Consider the following 12,541-nt stretch of genomic DNA (forward strand, 5'->3'; position numbering starts at 1 on the left):
ATAAGCACCTACGTCACTCACATGGAGCACACACATACACAGCAGTAATGAAGTGAAACAGTAAAAAAAATTTAAAAGAAAGATAACAATTCCTGACCTTTACTTGTGGTAAATAAATAATAAGAAACATAAAGCAAATATGTACATACGTCGAAATGACAGAACTTTTCTTTTTTTCTTTATAAATGAGTGGGAGATGGGGATGTAACCATGAAAGGACATACGTCGAGTCCGACGTAAGCCGAGGACTGCCTGTATTTATTTCCACACTTGGATAGTGGGAGTTTCCTCAAACAGGTTTTTGTGGCCTTCTGGTATGTTCCCATCATTCTTTGAGGACTTTCTTTCTACGGAATTATCCTTGCTTTAAAGCAAATCCTGGTCGGATAATAGAGCTGGGAATTTTTTTAAAATTTTAAATACATTTTTATTTATTTATATTATGAATATATACATATATACACACATACTTGCACACACATATATAGACACTACACACATTTATATTCATTGTGTATATTTCACTGTCAAATATATTACAACTCATGAGTTCACACTATCCTCTTAAATTTTAATACAACACCTTCAATTCCAATACATTTTATGTTTTTTTTCTGTATTTCATACAAAACCTGGCTCCCAGTTGTATTATTTATTTGTTTCTGTTCCAGAACAATTTTCCACTTATTTGCTCAGTCCTAGCATATTGAAAGCATTTTAGAATTGCTAATCCATGCCTCTGCAAAACAAGACGAAGACTTGTTTAGAGTTTTGGGTTGTTTTTAACTTGAGTGCATGTAGTCCAGATAATGTGTTCAGAAGTTTCTTGGGTTAGTTCTTTTTTACCCTTCTCCCTTCTGTCAGTTATTTTATTCAGTTAAAATAAAAGTATTATTTATTTGTTTCTGTTTCTATTCAATTTGCGGGATTTTTCTGTCCTTGTGGATTTTAGTTATTTGTGGTGTTTTTTTGAGTGTGTAACACATTGAATGTTTCAGAAAAGCAATTCTGTACAAAATGTGTATTCAGAGGAGTATGATTTCCTTGCCTTCACTCCCTTTGTCCTTTCCACTCAGTTTCTCCCTCGTTCTGTAGGTAAACAATCTCATTAGTCTTTAGGTGTTCCTTTTATTCAGAGTACATAAATATATTTTTTCTTAATTCCTTTTCTTTTTTTACCCCAAAGGTATAATACTATATTCTATTGTACTTTGCTAATCATACAATTTTACAGCTGAATCAGATCTTATGGTTGCATTTCTAAGATTACTCTTTCTTCGTTTTTTTCTTTAGACATTAGATCAGCCAACAGTTTTCACAGAGGAAGAACCGAAAGAATATGAAAATCTTATCTCCTTACAAGAAAATGAACTTAAGAAAAAAGCAGGTAGACTTCAGAAACAAAAAGAAGAACAACAGCGTCAGCATGACCAACTCAAGGCTCAGAAGCTGGAATATCATCAGGTGGTATTTTGTGAAAGGATTGTGGCATTAAGAAGGATTTTAGGCCCTTTGCTAAAAGCCTGTGTTATAATAATGTTTCAATGCACTATTAGCTATAGTATTTTTTTTAATATATTTTATTGATTTTTTACAGAGAGGAAGGGAGAGAGATAGAGAGTTAGAAACATCGATGAGAGAGAAACATCGATCAGCCGCCTCCTGCACATCTCCCATCGGGGATGTGCCCGCAACCCAGGTACATGCCCTTGACCGGAATCGAACCTGGGACCCTTCAGTCCGCAGGCCGATGCTCTATCCACTGAGCCAAACCACTATTAGCTATAGTATTTTAAATGTTGGTGTTTTAAAAACTGCTTTGTTGAATATTAATCTAAATTTTAGAATTTGACTATTTCATTTTGGAAAATAATTTTCAGTTAGTTGTGATTTGTTAAAGGTCACACATATCAGAGAAAATCAAGTACTACTTCCTTTTAAAACATTATTTTTCATTCCCCAGGTCATACAGCAGATGGAACAAAAAAAATTACAACAAGAAATTTCTCCATCAGCACCTGGTGGAGAATCAAAGTTCAAGCCATGTTTATAATTTTGTTTGCTTATTTTTTTGATTAAGGAAATAAATTGAAATCCACATTTATTGCAAGTATGATTTCAAATTATTACTATCTTTGCTATTTTCTATATATTTGTGTAACTACAGCACCTTACATTTCAGAAGGCCTATGAAGTTTTTATGAATCTGTATATTTCAAAAGCTATATAATTTGATAGGCATATTTATGGTAAAGTGATTTATTTGAACATTATTTATCTTTCTAATCATTTATTGATATTATCAGAGAACATGTTTTTAATTTTAATTTTAATTTTTTTCTTAACTGTAGCCTCCATTCTGACACAGTTTTGGTTTTACAACATGTGGTAGGGTAAGCATTGCCCAGCCAGAGTATCCATGCCCATAAGACATTCAGGTAAAGGAGACACAAGTTATTTGCATAAGCCTGTCTAAACATTCCGAGGCTCATCATCCCATCGATCCTTCCCTTGGGAGAACAACCTTCATGTTCTATCAATCTAATTGTTGTCCACACCAGCGCTTCGCCAGTGGATTTTGGTACCACAGTTTGTGAAGCTCCCAGGTCAATGAGTCCAGAAATTTATCTTCTCTACCTCCTGACCGTTTTACCCACTCTGGTGTAAAGACTTTGAATCCCCAATGAGTGGTTGAGGCAAGGGAACCTGGTCCTTTTGTCAGCTTTCATCTTTTTTAAAAAATATTTTTATTGTTGATAGTATTACAGATATCTCCCATTTCCCGCCTTCCCCTCTTCCTCCCAGCCCCTGCCCACCCCTTGAGGTCTTCACTACCCTATTGCTGTGTCCATGGGCTATGTCAGCCTTCAGCTTGATTCATCTCCTTAACCATTGCTCGAAGCAAATGCAAGTCAGATTTCTCATTATAATCTTTGAATCTTGGCTTTCAAAATGTTCCAAACCAGGATAAATAAAGCAGACTTGTTTGGGGCTCTTTAATCCTGGGGAGTCAATAGGGGGTTCTTTTGGCATGCACCACCTTGGGTAGCACTGTATTAAACCTTTGTTCAATCCCCATCATTGTCCATTTTATTTACGTCTAACCATCGGGGGTGTGGGTGTTCATATGCTGGGCCAGGACCACTGTGGTTTTGGTCCCAGCATTGGCTCCTTCTTTGGGGTGTTGAGTAGCATGGATTTTGGGCAGCTCTATCAGATGACATTAGCAGAGGCAACGACTGAGGGAATCCTTAGTGGCAAAGCTTTAGGTGTTGGGTTTCGCTCAGTGGATACAGCCTTGGCCTGTGGACTGAAAGGTCCCTGGTTCGATGCTGGTCACGGGCACATGCCGGGGTTGCGGGCTCATCTCTGCTGCGGGGTGTGCAAGAGGCAGCCGGTCAATGATTCTCTCTCAGCGTTGATGTTTTTATCTGTCTCTCCCTTTCCCTTCCTCTCTGGAATCAATAAAATATATATATATATATTATTAAAAAGCTTTAGGTGTCCCTGACAGCCACGAGGGCTGCTTGGGGCCTTGGTGATGAAAGCTGCTGGGGTCTCCTTTTCCTCCAAAGGGGAGAGGTCAGAGCTGAGGGCATCCCATCCCTTTTGGCAGCAAGCTCTGCAGGACTGGGGGATAGGTTGACAAAGGTCAAATGCTGCTGTGCTTTTCTATGTGGCCATCTTTGATTTCTGTGCTCCACTGGGCTGCTGTACCTCCTGCATGTACTCCATAGCTCTCTCAGAGCTATTTTCATCAGTAAGCAGCAGTTAATCATTTTTTTTCTGGCGGACAGAAAAACAGAGGCACAAGCCCCTCCATTGTTCTCGATACTAGAAGTCTTAGGTGGTTCCTGGTCACAGGCATTCACAATGCTGGTACTCATGGTGTTTGTGAAGTAATGCGTATGTTGGTTTCTGCCTCTTTCGCTGAAATTATTTGGTTCTGTGCTTCTAGTGACAGACTTGGCAAGTTTGTAGCTACTGCTTCTTCCTTTTGCTGTGCTGGTTCTTTTGGGTTTTTATTTTAAATATTGATTTTAGAGAGGAATGGAGAGGGAGAGATAGAAACATCAATGATGGGAGAGAATCATTGATAGGCTGCCTCCTGCTCACCCTGCACTGGAGATGAGCCCGCAATCTGGGCATGTGCCTTTGACCAGAGTCGAACCTGGGACCCTTAAGTCCGCAGTCCAATGCTCTATTTGCTGAGCCAAACCAGCTAGGGCTGCTGTGCTGGTTCTTGAACCAAGTCTTTATTACTGATCCAACAAGTAGAGTAGCTGAAGTAAGTTCTGCTGTGGTAACCCAATGTGGGTTCGTGGTCTTTTCAAATGTATCTTTCAGTTTTCTAAGCTGTTGTGAACTAAAGGTTGTGCAGTATTGATGCGCAGACCTTGGCTTGTCTGATCCATCCTATATGGAAGATTTCTGTAGCAGGCCCTTATTCTTTATACAAACACCCCCACTCCCCAAAGCCAGCATGCTACATCATTGCCCAAAATGTGAAGACAAGAGGTCAAACACCCAGATTTCACTTAGGTTTTCAGCATCGGCCATAGTATCTTTTCGAAGTATAATAAATGATCCACTGTGTGTGTTTCTGAGATCCTGAATTTCATCTGTGTCAAACATATGCTTTTAATTGTAATCTATGATTATATAAGTGTATTTAAAAAATAAATATTACGTATGAAAGGAGATTCCTTTAAAATGAGAGTATATATTTTTTTCTTTGAACAGTCATTTGAAGTCTGAAGTCCACCAGAACTTGGAAGAAAACTGTAAAATCAACATCTGTGTCATCTTTTTACTTCCCTTCCCTTTTCTCTACTCAAATATTTTAAGACATAAATGGAATAAAGGAAGATACTTTTTAAATAAGAACACTTTTTTTTTTTGACACCGATATTTAAAGATGGAAGTCCATCAGAACTAGGAAGTAAAACCTCAATATCTGCTCTCACTTTCATACCTCCCCTCTTTTTTCTTTGTTCTCCTTTACTGATTTAATCAAGTAGCCTTAGGGCATAATTTAATGAAAATCTCAGTAACCATATAAGTGAGAAAGCTCTGTTTGTTACTTTTTAAATAAATTGCTCTCACTTACTCATGAAGATAGATATTCTTCTATGGGTGCTTATCATCCCCTCTCTCAATAAAAGTCTCTTTGATACTCATAATACTTCTCCTGAGAAGACCATATATTCCCTGTTTCTTGATAACTTCTTCCTACTTTCAGCACCCTTAACTGCTAGAAATTCTTCTACTGAATAGTTTTTGCTACTACTTGAGGTCGTTTTTCATTCATACTTTTGCTTTATACTCTATCATTTCAGATCAGATTTGCTACATATAACCAAAAAACAAAGATAACAGTGATTTAAACTAAATAGGAGTTTTTCCTTTTTATATAAATCTGTAGGCAGGTGGTGTCCAGGTTCCTATCTTTCTGCTCTACTATCCTCAGTACATTGCTTTTATTCTCAAGCTGCTTCATCCTTACCATCCAAGATTGCTTCTGGAGGCAGCTGGGAAGGGCAAGAAAAGATCTTTTGCCACTTGAGGAACTTTCTCAGCTTAACTTTATAAAGAGATGAAACTAAAGAACTCTTATCTTTCAAATTTGTGGCATAATTTGGTAAAGATGCTTCTGGTAGTGTCTTAAACTCTGACAACCATTCCTCCACAACCCCCTTCTCTGAAGTGAACATCTTTCCACATCTGTTCTAAATCTTCAATCAGAGCGGCTCCCAGAACTTCACTCTTCTGGCTCGAAGCGACAGCGAAGGCGTCGGCTCTTCCTTTTCCTGGGCAGTAGCAGCACTGCCTCCCTTCTTCCTAGCAAAACGGTCCCGACGAGCCATCTTCCCCCTCTGCTCACTGACTGACAACCCAGCTCCGAGAGCCGCCACTGCCGCCAGCTACTCTGACAGGCCCTTTTGTCAGCTTTCATCTTTTTTAAAAAAAATAGTTTTTATTGTTGATAGTATTACAGATATCTCCCATTTCCCGCCTTCCCCTCTTCCTCCCAGCCCCTGCCCACCCCTTGAGGTCTTCACTACCCTATGGCTGTGTCCATGGGCTATGTCAGCCTTCAGCTTGATTCATCTCCTTAACCATTGCTCGAAGCAAATGCAAGTCAGATTTCTCATTATAATCTTTGAATCTTGGCTTTCAAAATGTTCCAAACCAGGATAAATAAAGCAGACTTGTTTGGGGCTCTTTAATCCTGGGGAGTCAATAGGGGGTTCTTTTGGCATGCACCACCTTGGGTAGCACTGTATTAAACCTTTGTTCAATCCCCATCATTGTCCATTTTATTTACGTCTAACCATCGGGGGTGTGGGTGTTCATATGCTGGGCCAGGCCCACTGTGGTTTGGGTCCCAGCATTGGCTCCATCTTTGGGGGGCTCAGTAACATGGATTCTGGGCAGCTCCATCAGATGACATTAGCATTGGCAAAGACTGAGGGAGTCCTTGGTGGCAAAAGGTTTAGGTGTTGGGTTTGGCTCAGCGGATACAGCTTTGGCCTGTGGACTGAAAGGTCCCGGGTTCGATGCTGGTCAAGGGCACATGCCAGGGTTGCGAGCTCATCTCTGGTGCGAGGTGTGCAGGAGGCAGCTGATCAATGATACTCTCTCATCGATGTTTTTTTACCTCTCTCTCCCTTTCCCTTCCTCGCCGGAATCAATAAAAATATATTTAAAAAAATGCTTAGGTGTCCCTGACAGCCACGAGGGCTGCTTGGGGCCTTGGTGATGAAAGCTGCTGGGGTCTCCTTTTCCTCCAAAGGGGAGAGGTCAGAGCTGAGGGCATCCCATCCCTTTTGGCAGCAAGCTCTGCAGGACTGGGGGATAGGTTGACAAAGGTCAAATGCTGCTGTGCTTTTCTATGTGGCCATCTTTGATTTCTGTGCTCCACTGGGCTGCTGTACCTCCTGCATGTACTCCATAGCTCTCTTAGAGCTATTTTCATCAGTAAGCAGTCGTTAATCGTTGTTTTTCCTGGCGGCGGTACAAGTGCTGGGGCCTCCTAGCCCACCAATCTTGCTGACATCATGCTCTTAAATGTTTGTTTTTTGTTTGTTTTTGTTTGTTTGTTTTGTGTGTGTGTGTGTGTGTGTGTATGTGTGTGTGTGGTGTGTGTGTGTGTGTGTGTGTGTGTGTGTGTGTGTGTAAGAAATAAAGGTGGTCCTTTTGGGACAGGAATTTGACATCGTATTGACTTTAGTTGGAGAGCTCTCATGGTGCTCAGCTAAATTGGGACAGGCTAGGACCAAGGAAAACTAGTTGGCTTCTGCTTCCTCCAGAGGCACCGATGACTGTCCTTGACTCAGGAGACTAAGAGGATAGACCTTTCAGGCAATGATAAAAGGTAGAGGGATTTCTTCTTCTAGAAAAAGATAAATAACTGGTCTGTTTAAACCAATGGTTCTCAACCTTCCTAATGCCGCGACCCTTTAATACAGTTCCTCATGTTGTGGTGACCCCCAACCGAAAAATTTTTTTCGTTGCTGCTTCATAACTGTAATTTTGCTACTGTTATGAATCATAATATAAATATCTGATATGCAGGATGTATTTAGGCGACCCCTGTGAAAGGGTCGTTCTACCCCTAAAGGGGTCGTGACCCACAGGTTGAGAACTGCTGGTTTAAACATTTAAGAGCAAGATTGTGGACTAGGAGGTCCCAGCGCTTGTACCGCTGCCAAAGAAACACAGGCACCAGCCCCTCCAGAGTGCTCGGTACCAGAAATCTTAGGTGGTTCCTGGTCACAGGCATTCACAATGCTGGTACTCATGGTGTTTGTGAACTAATGGGTAAGGGAGTTTCTGACTCCTTCACTGAAATTATTTGGTTCCGTGCTTCTAGTGCCAGACTTGGCAAATTTGTAGCTACTGCTTCTTCCTTTTTGCTGTGCTGTTTTTTTGTTTTTTTTAATATATTTCATTGATTTCAGAGAGGAAGGGAGAGGGAGAGATAGAAACATCAATGATGGGGAAAAATCATTGATAGGCTGCCTCCTGCTTGCCCTGCACTGGAGATGAGCCCACAATTTGGGCATGTGCCCTTGACCAGAGTTGAACCTGGGACCCTTCAGTCTGAAGACCAATGCTCTATCCCCTGAGCCAAACCAGCTAGGGCTGCTGTGCTTGCTCTTGAACCAAGTCTTTATTACTGATCCAACAAGTAGAGTAGCTGAAGTAAGTTCTGCTGTGGTAACCCAATGTGGGTTCGTGGTCTTTTCAAATGTATCTTTCAGTTTTCTAAGCTGTGCTGAACTAAAGGTTGTGCAGTATTGATGCGCAGACCTTGGCTTGTCTGATCCATCTTATATGGAAGATTTATGTAGCAGACCCTTATTCTTTATACAAACACCCCCACCCCCCAAAGCCAGCATGCTGCCTCATTGCCCAAAATGTGAAGACAAGAGGTCAAACACCCAGATTTCACTTAGGTTTTCAGCATCGGCCATAGTATCTTTTCGAAGTATAATAAATGATCCACTGTGTGTGTTTCTGAGATCCTGAATTTCATCTGTCAAACATATGTTTTTAATTTTAATCTAGGATTATATAAGTGTATTTAATAAATAAATATTATGTATAAAAGGAGATTCCTTTAAAATGAGAGTATATATATTTTTCTTTGAACAGTCATTTGAAGTCTGAAGTCCACCAGAACTTGGAAGAAAACTGTAAAATCAACATCTGTGTCATCTTTTTACTTCCCTTCCCTTTTCTCTACTCAAATATTTTAAGACATAAATGGAATAAAGGAAGATACTTTTTAAATAAGAACACTTTTTTTTGACACCGATATTTAAAGATTGAAGTTCACCAGAACTAGGAAGAAAACCTCAATATCTGCTCTCACTTTCATACCTCCCCTCTTTTTTCTTTGGTCTTCTTTAGTGATTTAATCAAGTAGCCTTAGGCCAGTGGTTCTCAACCTTCTGGCCCTTTAAATACAGTTCCTCATGTTGTGACCCAACCATAAAATTATTTTCGTTACTACTTCATAACTGTAATGTTGCTACTGTTATGAATTGTAATGTAAATATCTGATATGCAGGATGGTCTTAGGCGACCCCTGTGAAAGGGTACCACCAAAGGGGTCGCGACCCACAGGTTGAGAAACTGCCTTAGGCCATAATTTAATGAAACTCTCAGTAACCACATAAGTGAGAAAGCTCTGTTTGTTACTTTTTAAATAAATTGTTCTCACTTACTCATGAAGATAGATATTCTTCTATGGGTGCTTATCATCCCCTCTCTCAATAAAAGTCTCTTTGATACTCATAATACTTCTCCTGAGAAGACCATATATTCCCTGTTTCTTGATAACTTCTTCCTACTTTCAGCACCCTTAACTGCTAGAAATTCTTCTACTGAATAGTTTTTGCTACTACTTGAGGTCGTTTTTCATTCATACTTTTGCTTTATACTCTATCATTTCAGATCAGATTTGCTACATATAACCAAAAAACAAAGATAACAGTGATTTAAACTAAATAGGAGTTTTTCCTTTTTATATAAATCTGTAGGCAGGTGGTGTCCAGATTCCTATCTTTCTGTTCTATCCTCAGTACATTGCTTTTATCTTCAAGCTGCTTCATCCTTACCATCCAAGATTGCTTCTGGAGGCAGGTGGGAAGGGCAAGAAAAGATCTTTTGCCACTTGAGGAACTTTCTCAGCTCCCTTGAAGCAATTTTCCTAGAGAACCACACAACATTTGAACTTACATTTCATTGGCCCAAACTGAGTTACATGGCCATCTAGTTGCTAAGGAAACTGAGACATCTTTGTGGCAATGTGACCAGCTAAATGTTAGGATACTTGTCCTAGCTGGTTTGGCTCAGTGGATAGAATGTCAGCCTGTAGACCAAAGGGTCCCGGGTTCAATTCCAGTCAAGGGCACGTACCTCAGTTGCAGGTTCCTCCATGGCTTGGGCCCTGGTCAGGGCTCCTGCAGGAGGCAACCAATTGATGTGTTTCTCTCACATCAATGTTTCCATCTGTCTTTCCCTCTCTCCCTAAACATCAATGGAAAACTATCCTTGGATGATGATTAACCAAAACAAACAAACAAATAAATGTTAGGATACTTTAATTAAGGAAGGTGGGAAGAGGTAATGTTTGTTAGGCAACTTTAAAATATATATATATATATATTTATTGATTTCAGAGAAGAAGGGATAGGTAGAGAGATAGAAACATCAATGATGAAAGAGAATCATTGATTGCCTCCTGCACGTCCCCTACTGGGGATTGAGCTTGCAACCGGGGCATGTGCCCCGACCTGGAATCAAACATTGACCTCCTGGTTCATAGGTCGATGCTCAACTACTGAGCCATGGGTACCATATGCATAAAGGTGGGATAGGTACAGGATAACTACATAAAATCAATCTTTTTGAAACAGGGGTAAATGGAAAACTAGCAGTTGCTGATCCATAGCAAGGTCTCTCTGCTCTGTCCATAAATATATTCCTTGGTTTTCCCATCAGGCAACTGCTGAGTCACCTTTCTGGGAGTAACTCCCTTGTCTAATGTCCTCAGGGGCTCTTGGTGTTGCCCTCTGGGAAGTCTTTGTTGTCTGTTACTCTTTAGGTACACATCAGAAAGGATGCTCTTCTTGGAGGCTGGATAGTCTTAGCACTTCGTTTCCTATTATTTTGGGTTTGGGGGCTCGGGGATTGTTTAGACAGTTACAGGCTATTGCAGGCCAGGTTTAGGGTTTTTATTTATTTAGAGTTTGTTTGTTTGTTTGACAAAACAATTCCCTAAAAACTTAGTAAGTTTCTGGTCTGTTTTCTTTGATTATTATCATGAGTAACAAGAAAGATCTTGCCAGGGCATAGTTTTTATCAGAGAACCCATCTTCACTTGCTGATCTGTGTTCTTTCTTTCCCTTGGGGTCTTAAATGAATGGCTTGGATGGGATGACAACAGTATTTATCTGACCTTTTTCCTCAGGGTGGCTCCCATTACTTGGCAGAAAATTCTTAAGGGAAGATTCTTGAAAAAGGTTAAGGACATTTTAACCGCTTTCTCAGAACCTTTACTTATGGAGTGTGGTAGTAGTTGACTTTTTTGATTCTTCAAGGCTCCAGATTTGGGACTTTTGTCAATTTTTTTTTTAGACAGAACAATTCCCTAAGCAAAGCTATATATATACCTTTCCATCTCTGTAGACTTGTAAACCTTAGCCCGAGTGGTATTTGTCTTGTAGGATTTTGCTGAAAGAGGCAGAGGCAGCCCCACATGCTGGCACTCTGAAGTTCTACCACACTTCCTTTGATACCCTTACTTCAGTTGGCATGAGGGCTCATGGCCTAAAGCCCTACCTCCTCAACTCAGCCCACTTCATATTTGAGATCCTTTTGCTGCTGCACCTCACTTCTAGCTATCAGATTCTGTATAGGTCAAGATTCATGGCTGTAGGTCATAGAATCTTCTTTAGCTACTAAACCGAATGGGATTGATTATGGGAAATAGATAGCTCACAGAATTTTTGAGAGGGCTGAAGAAACAGAACCTAGGCTGAGCTTCTAGGAACTACATCACAAGAGAGGGCTGCCAAAGAAGCTGCTGCTTTTGGAATAATCAAGAAGCTGCCTGCCACTTTGGGAAGCTGCCTGCTGGATTAGAAAGACATGAACAGTTGCCAGCTCCAGAATCACACCACTGCTGCCACGCTTTGTGTTGGCCAACTCGGCTCCAAGTGAAAGTGTCAAGTGAGTGCATCTGATTGCTGGACCAATCATACCTGGAATCCTAGCTGCAAGGGAGGCTGGGAAATAATAGTGTTTAACTTTCCTACCTCTGTAGTACAGGAATGCATGTTTCAACTTTTCAAGTGAACTAATCCACTGTAACACCTCATAATTTTACATTGTTTCTCTTAACATTATACCTTTTAAACTCTTTGTTTTCATTTTACAAGTTTTTAACTAATTATTGGATATTCCTCCAAATATACTTCAGATTTTTTTCTTATATCATGGGTCCCCAAATTAAGTATAACAATCTAGACATGTTTTGCTTATATTCAGCTTTAAAGACCCCCACAAAAATCACTCAACAGAGTAATGCTACGGTTTGTCAGGGATGGAGAAGAATTCCTCTCTTTGTGGTTAAAATTGTAGGAAACATTTTAAAAAGGTCTGGAATATCTTTTTATTTATTACTGTATGTATGCCCAGAAATTGTGATAAGACAGAGGTTTTCCCAGGATAAACTCTTTTAGATGGTGGACTGTGGTTAAATCAAAAGGTAATTGAAGGAGAACTTAGAGAAATTTCTTAAAATGCTTTTATGAGCATGAATAAATAATGGATGCATATTAATGTAGACATACCTCTTAGTTTCCAGCAAATTATCTATACTAATAAAAGGCTAATATGCTAATTAGACCGGACATATTCTGGACATCCTTCTGTAGAAAGCCATTTTGGCGAGGCCAAGGTAGAAGCAGTTAGCCGCAATCAGGCTGGCAGGGGCAGGGCTGTTAGGGGCGATCAGGCAGGCAGG

The 12,541-nt window shown here is 40.2% G+C and overlaps 1 protein-coding gene across 3 annotated transcripts in view; it reads left to right on the forward strand.

The window, feature by feature from the left end:
- The window catches only part of LOC102242421 (natural cytotoxicity triggering receptor 3 ligand 1), a 27,906-nt gene that overhangs the window by 13,729 nt on the left and 1,636 nt on the right, over positions 1–12,541 (forward strand). For 2 of the 3 annotated variants that reach the window (XM_005883313.2, XM_014530911.1), the window contains exons 5-6: positions 1,294–1,464; positions 1,964–2,104. In XM_005883313.2, the coding sequence (XP_005883375.1) occupies positions 1,294–1,464; positions 1,964–2,053 (261 nt within the window). In that variant the 3' untranslated portion in view covers positions 2,054–2,104. Of the gene's footprint in view, positions 1–1,293; positions 1,465–1,597; positions 1,651–1,963; positions 2,105–12,541 lie in introns of those variants that run through there. The other variant, XM_014530910.1, reaches the window with a different exon arrangement.

This window comes from Myotis brandtii, unplaced genomic scaffold, assembly GCF_000412655.1.
Source record: "Myotis brandtii unplaced genomic scaffold, ASM41265v1 scaffold782, whole genome shotgun sequence".
Classification (NCBI taxonomy): Eukaryota; Metazoa; Chordata; class Mammalia; order Chiroptera; family Vespertilionidae; genus Myotis; species Myotis brandtii.